Consider the following 14,956-nt stretch of genomic DNA (forward strand, 5'->3'; position numbering starts at 1 on the left):
GACTATCAGATATGTGCATCTAAACTTTATAAATAATGTTTTGGAGTTTGTTTTTTTTTACTGGTAGCTACGTTTTTTGTGAACCATATTTAGATAAAACTTCTTATTTACTCTCTCTATTCATGTTGTCAAATTTATGATTGCTTAATGGGAAAAGAGATAGAAGAACTGCACGTAGAGTACTCCGGTTTAATTGCAATGGTATGATGAGTAAGCCCACGTTGGGTTGTACGTCACAATAGGCGTCGCCAAACCTGGAAGTAGGAGGGGGGAGTGTTTGCAGCGTTTTGCTGCTTTTCAATACCAGGTCTCTTAATACCAAGTTTCGTTATAATAATGCTACCAAATATACCAACGTTATAATGCTCGTACATATGCGATGAATACTACATCAAGGTGAGAGTTTAGACTGAACGTCTAGCATTCCATTATATCGATGGGAACCTATAGAACCAAACTGTTTAGAACTACTCCGATAGAGAGAAGCTCTAGACCCGTTTTTGAAGCTGAATACTTATAGCTAGTGGCCATCTGATATCCACTTAGTCATATAAGTTTTGACTCATTTTCTCGGAGTTGTCTCATCTAGGAGGTTCCCTTGTCCCTCCTACGATTTTGGATAGAATAATATCTACCAGATTCCCATTGATATACAAGGGATTGAATGATACAATCACTAGCTTGTTTATTTAATAATTTCCAGCCATATGGCTAATTATCATATTTGGACATATGGTTGTTTATTGTTTACTAATATGGGTTAACTGGTAAATGTGATATTAGCCATCCATCACTACCATATGTTATGAGCAATAATTACGAAAAATAAATTGAATAACGTGTCCTTCCCCTCCCCCGGGTCATTTTTATACCACTATTTTCCAACTTTTCACTCACTATTATTTTACACATTCGTCTATATCAGGCCTGTCCAACCTGCGGCCCTCCAGATGTTGTGAAACTACAAGTCCCAGCATGCTTTGCCAATATATAGCAGCTTATTGCTGGAAGGGTATGCTGGGAGTAGTAGTTTCACAACACCTGGAGTGTCACAGGTTAGCCAACACTGTGCTAGGTTTTTTTTATTTTTAATTATTAATAAAGGTTAAGTTTTAAGTCCTACTCATCATACCATTGGCATTAAACCGGAGTGCTCTACATGCAATTCTTCTATCTCTTTTCCCATTAATTGATTTATTTTGCAAGCAGCACCCCCTTCAATTAGTATATAATATGCGATCTAGGAGGATGGTTCACAACCTGGTGCGGGATCACTTCCTATAATTAAGTTTATGATTGCACCCTACGGACAATTAATGAGAAATTTATCAAAAATCTGGAGCCAAGGGTGTATAAAACTCCCATGTGCACTAGGAAAGAAATATTTTTCTTTGATCTGTAAAGATATGTGCATCTAAACTCAATAATAATGTTTTGGAGTTTGTGGATTTTTTTTTTTTACTAGTATCTAGTTTATCCAAGTATCTGGACATTGTATAGTACTGCTGACTATGCTGTATAGGGCATGTTAAAGGTCTCACCATATTTAAGGTTTCCAAATTGGGATTCCATTTCAACTTACTATTGGGTAAAAAAAAAACAAAAACGTATTGTTAAAGAAGATGATTCATGTATTGACTTGTAAATGTCTTCCACAATTTTCACTAGTACTTTGTATTATTTTTCTGGCTTCCTTCTGTGCTTTTCACATCATGTCTACATAAACAGGTAGAGTTGTTTTATTACGAACTGTAGTTACATCCAGAAAACTCAGGCAACAAGACTAAAACAACTCTTCCAGCTCATACACAAGGGTTGTAGGAAGGCATCTATAACCAATACATTAAAGCTGCCTGAAGGTGGGTATCCATGTTCTACACAAAAAAACAAAAAACTCTGGGAGCTTAAATATAATTATTGCATATTATAATCATAACTATGTGGTACTAATAACTAAATATTCATTTTGAATCCATTTACAAGAAAAGAAAGGCACCCATCTCCCAGGTTAAGGCCTGATGTATACTTCCAATCAATGTGTTAAAGACAGCAGAGTATCGGAAATAAAGGCAATTTATGAGCAGTCTCTCAATATGATCATATAATAGAAAATGCTGAGGAGTGGTACCAAACCATCACCATGATAGTGGGAAAAACCTGGAATACCACTACGTAGTGGCTGAATTGTATGAAGGGGAGTCTAGAGAGGCATTGTTCCCTTACCAAAATTTAGCCATAAGGTCCGACGATACGTGGTCCAACCCTGACAGGTATGGACGTAAATGAAAAGGTCAGGCACACAGGTAAATAAGGATTTATGGGACTTTAAAAGCAGTCTTAGAACTACCAAGACAAAACAATGGGTGCGTGATAACGGATAACTTCAAGGAAAGATATCTGCATATGTATTCCACCCAAAGTAATAATTCTACATGTATCATTGTCCATTATTGCACCAGATATAAAATGCAAACTCTAAATAATATATAAAGATTAAAAAAAAAAGTCTGAAATGTTGGGCCTTGCAGTTTATTGTACACTTTCAGCAAATAAAAAGCTGTACAAAAAGCCATTTACAACAGAAATATGTATAATAGAGTTGTAATTTTTAGTCTATAAAACTAAACCTGCCTTCAAAAGCAAGACAGAAGTGTTGTTATTAATTAATGCTTAACAAATACTGAGATGAAGAAAAAACTTCTGCTTCCAATATACAATTATAAAAAAGTAATTTACATTAAAAAGAAAAAGCTCTATATACACACACACATTTGGTAAAAATTCAACTGAAATTCATTTCCACAATATATTCCAGTGTTCAACAGGTTCAGATGGACATTCCAAAGGTAGACATCACCATTTGGATGGCTTTCAATGGGTCTACAATTTCCTTCATGTTGTCTTTTCTTAGCACCCAGTCAGGTTTAATTCTGGAGAGAGAATCAGGAGAGAAATGTCAATGTAAACAAGGATTTGTAACTCTTTTTACACAAAAAGTGAATTAGAAAAAAATAACCAGCCATATGTTAAACAATCTTCCACCTTTGACTTTTAGATCGCTAGGGGGTCCTATCCTGGAACTTGGTACCTCTGAAATCTGGGTTTGCTGTAAAAACAAAAAAACCCCAGACAAGCAGTGCCTGGAATACAGACCTCATTCATGGTATTGGATTGGTTTATCTAATCAGGCTGGACCTGATTAGATGGACACAGAGATAAAAACTAACCAGACACAATCATCCATAAAATACCATCTTGGCACAGTGGATCTCTGTGGAACCATGCTGTGCGAATTTTGGATTTGTGCGACCAAAACATAGACAGTTGCGATCAATCGCCTCTTTCTGCGCACTCTGAACGGTCATCATCTTACTGCTTTACAGTTTATGGTTATTTGTTGTTCCTAAGCGTTTGTTAACATATGTTCTTGTATGCCATGTGTATTTATGCTACTTGTTATATAAGTTAGAAAAGTTATTCTTAAATGTCACTGAGTGGAGTGTTTAATCAGGGGGAAAAAAAAATAGAACAAGGGGCCCGATTCATTAAGGAACTTAAATGAATAAGTTTCTTATTTAAGTCTCCTGGACAAAACCATGTCACAATGCAAGGGGTGCAATTAGTTTTCTGTTTTGCACATAAGTTAAATACTGTCTGTTTTTTCATGTAGCACACAAAAATAAACTTTAAATTTCATTGTACAAATAATCTATCAAGTATTTGTGTGCTACATGAAGAAACAGCCAGTATTTACCTTATGTGCAAAACAGAAAACTAATTGCACCCCTTGCATTGTAACATGGTTTTGTCCAGGAGACTTAAATAAGAAACTTCTTCATTTAAGTTCCTTAATGAATCAGGCCCAAGATGTTTGGGTTAAATAATTAGTGTATACAACTATAATACTATCAAACTTGTCACCTGGCCAACCTTGTCACCTGGTCATTGTATACTAGTACCCTGGATTAGACTCCTAGGCACCTTCTCCACGGCACCTAGCCACCATGGGGGAGGACACTCAGGAATACACATCATCAATCCCCTACCTATCACAAGCTGGCTGCCACCCCAATCCGCCCATCAGTAGCTCCATCACAGTTTAAATAATGACCGGTATATAACCTGTGTCTTTTGACTGTATCGTGAGTTAGTGGATTAATGACTAGGAACTGCACTTCAGTCACATGTGTATGCTGTGCCCGCAAGGAATCGCATCTGTCTGGTGACTGTAGATCCATCAGTCTGTATCTTCAACTATGGAGAAAACTGATTTGGTTGCAACAATCCACCTAGGTTATTTGAAAGTATCCACTAGGACATGCAGTCCGCAGAATCTCTATACAAGCTGCAAGCACCACTGGGACTGAAACATCAGAATAAAGACTGACTGTGGTAATATCAATATCCCAGCATGTGGAATTATAGAGCACCCCGCTTGCTATCTTTAAAGCAGCGAGCATTGGAAGCACTGTGACTCATTAATAGTATCAACAGAAATCATCCATAGTTACCTACATACTCGAAATGTCTAGGAGACTCATAAACGAAGGAGAGAACTCCTAAAATCCCAAGAGAGCAGGCAATTCTACCCGAGAGTGCCAGCTGCAAGATAGGTGGGAACATGATCCACCATATAAGAGAATTGTATAATCCCACCCCTGCCACACGGTTTTATTTAGGTAGGTAGGGCTTGGATGACGCAATTCATCACCAAGCAGGGCAATCGGGTAATTAAATGCCACCCACCACTTTTCCTACCTCGCCAACCAAGGGCTGGCTGTGCTGGGGAGCAGCTGGGCTACTGAACCCAGGCCGATGCCAGAGTGAGCTACCAACTTTTTTTTCCCCCTTGACTGAAAGGAATAATGAAATAAATGTGAAAATGTGTTGAGTTCCCCAAGCCTTTTATACAAGTTTTTCTCAGTTCAGTCATGCCACACAGTGACACTAGATAAATCAAAGTATTTGTCTACATGAATGATTAACTTTGCGAGTCCAGTATTGTACTTCTTCCATGTGAGCTGTAGAGTGCATTTGCGCAAATTGTCTGCATTTATGTTAAGATATGTTCTGTGTTTTTTATTAATAAATGTTTTCTTCCTGAACAAATTCTGTGCATTGCATTACTTTCCATGAAATTATGTATGAATACTGAACTCTCAGAAGCAGAGTAAAGCACACAGCAGAACATACTTAGATACAAGTCTTGTGCGGACTGGCGTTGCTTGAAGAGAGGCAAACCCATGAGCTGAAGTACTGCCCATGAGCTGCCTGCTGAGATTCCTTGCTGTGTCCATTTTGTGCTTCCGAGCGGTCAGCTTGTAAATGCTACAGATCCGATCCATAGCTTTAGGGATGGCACGTATCGCCTGGGGAAAAGAAAACACAATGCTTGGGTTTTAAAACTACCCCAACTGTAGATCAAAATTAAGTTTGCTTAATGATAACCATATTTTTTAAGTTGGCCTCAAGTCTATTTACTAACTATTGCTTAGAAGTATAAAATTAAAGTAAAACTATAATATACAATAGAATATACAATAGAATATATATATATATATATATATATATATATATATATATATATATATATATATATATATATATATATAATGTTAGCATGCACTGTCTAAGAATTGTTATATGCTTTTTAAACATAACTAACATGATCAACTGGTAAAATAACATGATTGCACAAGTATCTGCATGAAGAAAAAAGATTATGTTTTGCATAGGCATACATGATAGAGTTCAAACGGCCTCAAATGATCTACTGCCTTACAAATAACAGTGGCATGCAAATAGCACATGACAAGCTAATCTGAGCAGTCAGTTAAGAAAATTACTTTTTTTTTTTTTTTTTTTTTTTTAAGGCTATACAATGCCGAATGGGAAACAAAACATCTACTATATATTGCTGATAGGAATTCATTTTATTAATAACTGGTCTCATTCACTTGTTCTCTTTACCCCCACCTCCCTCTCCCCTAGACCTCACACTTTGTCGACACAGCAAGAGGTGCCACAAAGACCTCAATAGTTAGAGGGTGAATACCTACCAAAGTTCTCTGGGAGTTCATTGCAAAGATTGCCAAAAGACAGCAGGTCTTGGTAAAAATACTGCCCCCTTTATCCGATACTTTGTCTCCAGCTTTTTCCCTGTAGATCTGCATCAAATCCAGAAGAATTTCCACAGAGTTCTTCACTTCATAAACTGCCAATACTGTTCTCTCGTACTGCAAGTGGAAACATAAAAGCCCCAGTTACTCAGCAGATGTGAACTGTATATAAATACACTGACAAAGCCTACACATTCTGACCACGCAAAAGAGCAGAACTAGCCAGAGACCAGAAATACTATTGAAAACAATTTCTTAGAGGACTATCATGATGCACAACTCTGACAACAACCAATGGAAAGACCACTTACCTTTGACAGGTTAAGCAGGACCTGAATACACAGTTTGATCACTTCCATGCACGGAATACTTCTGTTACAGCTGCGGATCAGGATAAAGATGGTATTCACAGTGCCACTCTTTGCCATGTTCTCACAGCAAACAGAGGACAGTCTGGTGGCAACTTCTACAGATGGAGAAAGATATACATGCGGAAAATAAGTATTACAGACTACTGAGAAAACATTTATCTTAAAGTCACGTATCTTCTATTTTTTAAATCTTGAAATGGTGACACTAACTAGTCAGAATGAAAGGCAACAAACAAACAAATACAAGCAACTAGAAGTCTTGACACTGAAAAAAAGCAAATAAATAGCACACACATATCATACACACACACAATTTTGTATTCCAATGTGAAAAAAAAATGCTTAATTTAAATAAATATTTTTTCCCCATTGAATACCTAATGTTATCACCATTCTGAAATGGAAAGAACAGAAGGATTGCAATGGAACTTGTACTGCTTTGCATAGGAGAGCTTCAACCGGGGTAACCTGGAAAACCCATTTGCCAGCAGGGGCTACAACCGTTGATACCACAGTGACAGCTTTTGATAAACCTTTAATAAATAAAGCCCATAATATCACATTCTAAGAAAAGCCTTTATTCCCCATGATCATTGAGTAAGTTTTGTTTGGCTTATTTAGAAATATATGTAGAACATTGCTAGAAATTAAAAAAAAGTATTAGAATATCACAACTATGTCAAAAGTGGTTTAATTACATGACTTTAATAATAATAATAATAATAATAATAATAATAATAATAATAATAATAATAATAATAATAGGGGTGATGAATTAATAAGTTAAACATATTTAAAAAAACCAAAAACCCACATTATGTTTGGCAAGCTAGAGCAGTGATTAGCAACCTGACACACTTCAACAGCCCTCTAACGTTCAAAAGGGTCGCATATTACCCTTACTCTCAGTAATAAATCAAAACAATATTTAAATCAAAGAAAGACACCAATCTGTAGCAACATATCATATATATATATATATATATATATATATATATATATATATATATATATATATATATATATATATATATATATATATATATATATATATATATATATATCAGGCACATCATATTACAATGCATTTTAAACATTTCAAAAGGTTACAAACTATAACAAAACAAATCTGCAGGAAGGAGCTGGGTCACACAGGTGAGGACTCAGAGGGCCGCTTGCTGTCATTACTGAGCTAGAGGGAAGGTGAGAAAAGTGTTCTAGACCATAACAACAAATAAGACAGAAAGGTAATATGATGGATCAGCTTAAAAAATAATAAATCTGGTGGATTACAATACAATGTAAATGGTTATATGGAGGCATGCTTACTGAGGATTGATGCCCCCATCTGTGGTCCCTGATGGGAATTCTCCAAAAGCTCTGAACAGTAAGGAGAGCATAGGCAGGGAGGGGGAAGTGTAACATGTAAATGAGGATAACACTTTTACAAAAGGTTTTTTTTTTTCTTTCTTCTAAGTTTCAACCTAACATATACCTAACTAAGCAGATCTCTGTTCCTGCACGGTATGCCTCTGGCTTCTAGAAATTACTTTTTTTGGGAAAAGAAAATCACATTCTCACCTAGATGCTGCAGAGCTGCTAGGATGTAGGAGAGGTGCTTGTAGGTCAGCAGGTAATTTAAGGCAACCAATGTTCTGTTACCCAGTTTATTTTCATCTTTAGTTTCTTCATTTACTTTCTGCAGACGCTTCCGTAAATTTTTTAATTCTTTAGTGTCATGTGATTTTCTCCATTGGTAACCTCTCCAGAGAGCCTAGCAGATAAAATAAAACAAAACACAATGTGACCACAAAATGTTACACACACACGCAAATATATACATACTAATTATATATATATATATATATATATATATATATATATATATATATATATATATATATATATTTATATATATTAGTGATGTTAAATTAAACTGAAAATTATGATATCATAATATAGTGTGTAAGCTTCATTATGAATCAAAAATACAAAGAGTTTCAAAATAAAGGTTCTCCTTATTTTGTTTTTCCCAAGTATGACTAACTGCTTAATGGCTGCAGTACTTTGTAGACCAGACCCCTAAAAGCATTTTTACTATGTGCTGATTAAATCACAAAAATGTAGTTGTTACAGAACAGAAAGTGCCCCAACCATGCTTATTGCTGCGAGTTAACAAATGAAGTAGCATGTATTGGGAGAGTGAAAAAGATGGCCTTTAAGCAAAATAAGCAGAACCAGTATAATGAAAACAAAGATATATCCTGTTAGACAGAAGGAGGCTAAAAAGGTAATCAGATGCTGAAGAAAAAATGGCCCTATCAGTAAGTAAATGTATATAAATGAAAGGACAAAAACAAAAAGATTAAAAAACACCTCTGTCTTTAGTCTTATTATTCTTCTATCACACAAATACTTGATAGCTTTATTTTTACACTGAAATGTAAAGTTGATCTAGGACATGCCCTATCCCAAATATAAATCTGTCCCCACCTTTAAAATCCCCCCCCCCCCTCAATGCAACATTTTTTTGCCCAGGGGCAAAGTTACTCCTTTTTTTTTATGTATTGTTCTCCTTAATGACTCAGGCCCAGAGTGTGATTGGCTTGTTGAGAGAGAAGGAAATGGCAGATCATCTTCATTATATTTGCTCAGTGTTCACTACAGAAAAAGAGGGGAAGTGGTCACACTTAAGTGACAAGTATATTCACAAAAATTAGGTAAATACAAATACATTTACAGAGGAGAAGGTCCTAACAGAACGCTCAAAACTGAAAGTGAAATCAATCGGGCCAGATGGAATACATCCAAGGATACTAAAGGAGCTTAAAGGGGTGCTGGTAACACCCTCAACAGAATTATTCAACCAGTTACAGTAATTCCAGAGGGCTAGAAAAGGTGCGAATGTAGTCCCAATGCACAAAATTGGAAGCAAGGAAGAGGCAAGCAACTACTGACCAGTGAGCCTTACATCAGTAGTCAGGAAATGGATGGAAACACTTTAAAAGAAAGAGTTGTAGGACATCTCAAATCCAGGAATTTACAAGATACTAAACAGCATGGATTTCCTGGAGGCAGATCGTATCAAACAAATCTTACAGCCGTTTTTTTGACTGGGTGACTAATGCAATAGATCAAAAGGGGGCTGTAGATGTAGCATATCTAGATTTCAGTAAGGATTTTGACACTGTCCCACATTGAACGACTTAAATAAACTTGAAATCTTGGGATTGGATTCTAAGGGCCATATTCAATTAGGGTTCCGGTCCGCGGTAACGCGCGTTACCGCGGAAAGTGCGCGTTATTGCCGGTATTACGGTACCGCAATAACGCAGATTTTCATTCGCAACCCTATGGGCTGCGAACGAAAATCCACGTTATTGCGGTAACGTGGATTAAGTTTCGTGGCTGTTTCGGGGCGATCCCGCGGACCGGAAAGCTAATTGAATATGCCCCTAAGATGGGTGAATAAATAAGATCTTTATTTTCTATCCTTTTAGGCTTTTGATACCCAAGTGCATGATTTTGCAGTTGCAAAGCTCTTGACCATTGTGCTAGTCTACCTATATCATCTGTTGCCTATCTTTTGTGTCATCTTCAAAAGGCATACTTTCCCTTTAACACCATTTGCAATGTCACCAATAAAGATATTAAAAAGCACTGGTCCAATTACCGATCCCTGGCATGCTCCACTGGTAATCTCTCTCTCTTGTGAATGCACTCCATTTACTACAACTCTCTATTTTCTATCCTGCAACAGAGAGTTCTAGTAAATTAATTGCATTCACAGGCTCGTCGTTAAAGCCAACCGAGGCAGGTCCTGATGTTGAAGAACAGAACATCTGTGTAGCAGACCCGGCGTGTCCAACCTGGAGCTACCAGATTTACCGATAACTCTTCTTGCTTAACCCACTGGAAGACGCACGGACTCATTGGAATGGGTGGAAAAAGGTAACCTGACTGAAATTCACAGTGCATAGTCATGACATTGATGGCCACCGCGAGTGGATCCCTGGCCCTTGAGCAGAACCTGGGAACCTGCGGGTTGTGCCTCAACGCCATGAGATACAGGTCCGTGAGACCCCATTTCTCGACTAACATCTAAAATACCTCCAGATGGCGTGACCACTCCCATAGCATTAACACATGGGGACTTAGAAAGTCAGCCTGCCAGTTTTGAAAGCCTGGAATGAACACGGCTGAAAGTGAGGGGGCGTACTGTTCCGCACAAGACAAGATTTGAACTGTTACCTTCACAGTCCCAGCACTCTTTGTTCCGCCCTGCTTGTTGACATAAGCCAGGGCCGTGGCATTATCCGATTGGAGGCGGACTGACGATTCTTGGATAAGGTGTGCGCCCCTTGTAGGGCCATCAACATGGCCTTCAATTCCATAATGTTTATCGGGAGGGAGACCTCTTGTTCCGTCCAAAGGCATTGAAGTTGTAGATGAAGTACCACTGCACCCCAGCCTTTCAAGCTGGCATCCATTGTGAGGATGATCCAGGACCATGGGACAAAGGACCTGCACACGCCCAGGTGGTCCCAGACCATCCACCACTGAAGGCATAGCTGAGCCATCGGTGGACAGCCAGATTGAATGGGATTCCAGGGGGAGAGGCAAGCCTGACCACTTCGTAAGTAAATCCCATTGGAAACATCTGGAGTGAACCTTCTGTAGGAAAAGGTTTTGAAGGTTGAGACCATTTTCCCGAGAAGCTTCATACAGAGAAGCATGGAGGGCCTGTGGTTGACCAGAACCCGGCCAAATCTTGTCCTCTGGAAGGAAGATTTTTTGCAAGTTTGTGTCCATGATGAGGCCTAGGAAAATCATCCTTTGGCTTGGGATTAACTATGATTTTTGCTAATTTATGATCCAGCCATGGAGCTCCAAAACCTTGATGGTGAGAGCTAGGTGGCGACATAGAAGCTGATCTGAGGGGGCTTTTAATCAGCAGGTCGCCCAAGTAGGGGACTATTCGCACGCCCCTGGAATGGAGTCGAGCAGCCATGACTTTTGAGAATACTCTGGGCGTCGTGGAGAGGCCAAATGGGAGCGCTCTAAACTGATTGTGGGCAGCCCCGACCGCAATGTCTGGTGTCCTTGCCATATGGGGATGCAAAGGTAGGCGTCTAGAAAGTCTATAGACGCCAGGAATTCTTCCACTTCAAACCCATTTATTACTGAACTAAGAGACTCTAAATTTCTAAACTATGGGTGGAGGTATGGAGTCAAAGTTCAAAATGGGTCAGAAGGAGCCATCCGGTTTGGGAAACAAGAACAAGTTGGAGTAGAATCTCTGGCTTACTGGGACCGGACAATTGACTCCCGCTGAAAAAAGGGAATTGTCGCAGTGCAGCATCGCCTGTTTTCTTGTTTGACAAGGATGTTGTGAAAAAACATAGAGGGCCGACTGGGGAGGTCTATAATAACATCCCCTTGTCATGATTCCTTGAATACAGGGACCTTGAGAGGACTCGCTGTTCTGTGAACAGCTGCAGACACCCCCCCTGCGGCCACAAGAAGAGGATGGTCTGAATCAGACTGTCGGCTTCCCTGGAAGCTTGGCAGGACACCTTTTGGAGAAAGAAGATCTTCCTCTCTGGAAGTGACCTCTGGATCCGGAAGGCCTGCCCCTGCTCGCCTGATATGTGGTAGCGGAACTCCCTGAAAGGGATGGCAAAAAGAACTGAACATCGGTGTCTGATGTTTAGGCACATTGACAGGAAGGAATGTACTTTTACCTCCCGTAGCCTGAGAAAAGATGTTGTTATCTAATTCCACACCGAAAAAAAGTATGGAGTCTGAATAAGGAAGGGCCTCCAAGAATCTTTGCATTGGCTTCCCAGGACCGAAGCCATAGAGTTCTTCTAGCTGTCACCATGGAAGAAGACACTGAAGAGGACATTGAGGCTCCATTTTGAGCCGCCTAATACAAGTAACCGGAAGCCTCTTTCAGGTGCAAAGCAAAGGGGAGCAGGTCCGAGTCCTGTAATCCTGTTGCTCAGCCCAAGATTCAATGAGCGCTGTCCAGCTCTCACTCAGTGACAGCCGTTGCACATACTGAATTTCGGCGCTCTATACTCCGTACAGCAGCACCAGGCATCAGGAGTTATTAAAGTGCGAGTACGGTTTACCAAGCCGCCTGTCAACATTGAAAGTCCAGCTCACTCCTTGACAGCCATTCTACAGCCGATGCTGTGAGTTTCTGTGCTGTATCCCAGCACTGAACTAACCTACAGGTTATTAATAAGTGTTAAATAAGAATAAAATTAAAAAGAAAGAAAGCTATCAGCTAAGAAAAGTAAGCCCAACTCCTTGGGCACAAACTACACTGGGGAGCTACAGGGGGGTTGCAGAGGGGAGGTGTCTGTTAGCATGTTACAATTAACAAGCTAACTAGTTAAATGCCAACTCCAAGCTCTCCTCATACAACCCATGGTAGCAGTGTCCCCCAGACTGGATGAAAGAGAAAGTACAATGAACTAACACAGCCCGATGAGAACAGTTCAGTAGGCAATAGAATGCAAATGTTCTATATCTTATTACACTCAAGTCCAAGTTCAGAGCAAATCAGATACTTGGTTGCATAGGGAGAGGAATCCATAGCAGAAAGAAAGAAGTAATAATGAAAGTGTATAGGTCATTATTGGTACATTCTCATCTAGAATACTGGAGGCCATATCTCCATTAGGATATAAATACATTAGAGACTGTACAAAGAAGGGCAACTACAGCACACAACTTACCTGGAAAGACCAAGAGATCTTATTATGTATAGCTTGGAGCAGAGAAGGGAAAGGGGGGACATGATAGAAACTTTGTTTACCTCCTGTATCTTGTTGAAACCCCTATTATATTTCATACTTCAAAGGAAGAGAAGTAATAGAACACGAGGACATGCACTGAAGCTGGAGGGAAGTAGGTTTTAGAGGAAATTCGAGGAAAAATTACTTCATAGAAAGGATAGTGGATAAGTGGAATAACCTACCATCAGGGGTGGTGGAGGCTAATACAGTAGAGCAATTTAAACATGCTTGGGATAGACATAAGGATATCCTTAAAAAGAAATAATGATTACATAGGGATGGTGGTTACCATAGATAACAAAATGGGCAGACTAGATATGTTCATATCTGCTGTTGAATTCTATGTCTTTATGGTGTGTGGGTATCTCGTAAAAGTATCCAACCACTAGTGACTTACTCTGAGACAAGACCACCGCAGTAAAACCTTCATGACAATATTTATTATGAAATTAATGGGCTCCGTCTGTAAATAATCCTTCCAGGCTCCTCAGCATTTGTGGTCCCCAATAGGGTCCTTAGTAGCAATTTACAGTATGTCCCAATGGTTTGGGTGTCATCAGAACAATGGTGTTATGGACTGTACCAGCTTTCTCATGCAAGTAGCTTTTGGATTGTCTCCTACAATCTGGACATTGTGGTGCCACTTACATGTCCCTCTGCTCAGAGCCCTAAGAAACAACTTCTTCATATCTGAAATACAATATTCATAGGTGGGAATTCAATTGGTCGCGTTACTGTCGAAAGTAACGCAACCTGCGCACTATTACCGTTACTACAGTAATAGTGTGCATTATTACGGTAATTTTTCACACATTTTGCGTGTTAAAATTACTGTATGAACGCTAATAGTGTGCACTAGTACTGTAGTAACGGTAATAGAGCGCACTATTATTGTAGTAACGTGCGCAGGCTGTGTTCCTTTCGAGAGTAACGCGGCCAATTGAATTCCATTCATAGGATAGATTTGGGTAAATTTACTCACTTTACATGGCATTTGGCACCTACTCGAAAAGGCCTTCTCTAAAATAAGTATCACCCATTTGCCAGTTAAAAATTAATTTTTCTTTTTAAAAGGCCAGGTGTTCAGTTCCTTTTATGTTAAAGTTCCCCCCGCCTGTACTATGATCACTTCCTAGAAGCTGTGTGGACTTGTTTCAATGAAGCCGATGTATAAGAAAGTCACTTGGTCCTCCTTATACACTTCAAAAATGTAGACTTCATGTGCTTTATTTGGAACGATCATCCTATGGCAGTTCAGTTGTTCCTTAATGGTTATGCAAAAAAACAAAAAAAAAAAAACAAAGAAAAACCCCTTAGCTCTTTTTTTTGTTCCTGCCTTTCATCTGACAACATCCCTAACATGGCACTGACAGGTAGGACTTTACCTATAAATTTTCCTGTTCTCTTTGTTGCAGGCCTGTAGATTCAGTGCATTTAATCCCGGCCTATTTATATTGTAATGGTACTGTGGTGTTGTTGTGACTTGTTACTATCTGCTCAAGCAGTCTATTTTAGGAAGAGGAAGCTCTTCAGCTTTTTGTTCTGTCACACGCAGTGATCTGCAATGTAACTGCACACTTGGCACTCACAATACAGAAAAAGATTTAAAAAGTAAAACATAAGCCTCCCTTTTTATGAATTTGACCCATAAAGAGAG

General features: G+C 39.0%; 1 protein-coding gene across 1 annotated transcript in view; it reads right to left on the reverse strand.

The window, feature by feature from the left end:
• Positions 1-2,585: 2,585 nt before the first annotated feature.
• The window catches only part of ASPM (assembly factor for spindle microtubules), a 72,721-nt gene continuing 60,350 nt past the window's right edge, over positions 2,586-14,956 (reverse strand). Inside the window, exons 26-30 of the mRNA XM_075184170.1 lie at positions 8,072-8,264; positions 6,431-6,585; positions 6,060-6,236; positions 5,194-5,369; positions 2,586-2,930 (exon numbers count right to left, since the gene is read on the reverse strand). Coding sequence (XP_075040271.1) covers positions 2,828-2,930; positions 5,194-5,369; positions 6,060-6,236; positions 6,431-6,585; positions 8,072-8,264 — 804 coding nt within the window. The 3' untranslated portion in view covers positions 2,586-2,827. The remainder of the gene's footprint in view (positions 2,931-5,193; positions 5,370-6,059; positions 6,237-6,430; positions 6,586-8,071; positions 8,265-14,956) is intronic.

The sequence above is a fragment of the Mixophyes fleayi genome, chromosome 8, assembly GCF_038048845.1.
Source record: "Mixophyes fleayi isolate aMixFle1 chromosome 8, aMixFle1.hap1, whole genome shotgun sequence".
NCBI classification, from domain to species: domain Eukaryota; kingdom Metazoa; phylum Chordata; class Amphibia; order Anura; family Limnodynastidae; genus Mixophyes; species Mixophyes fleayi.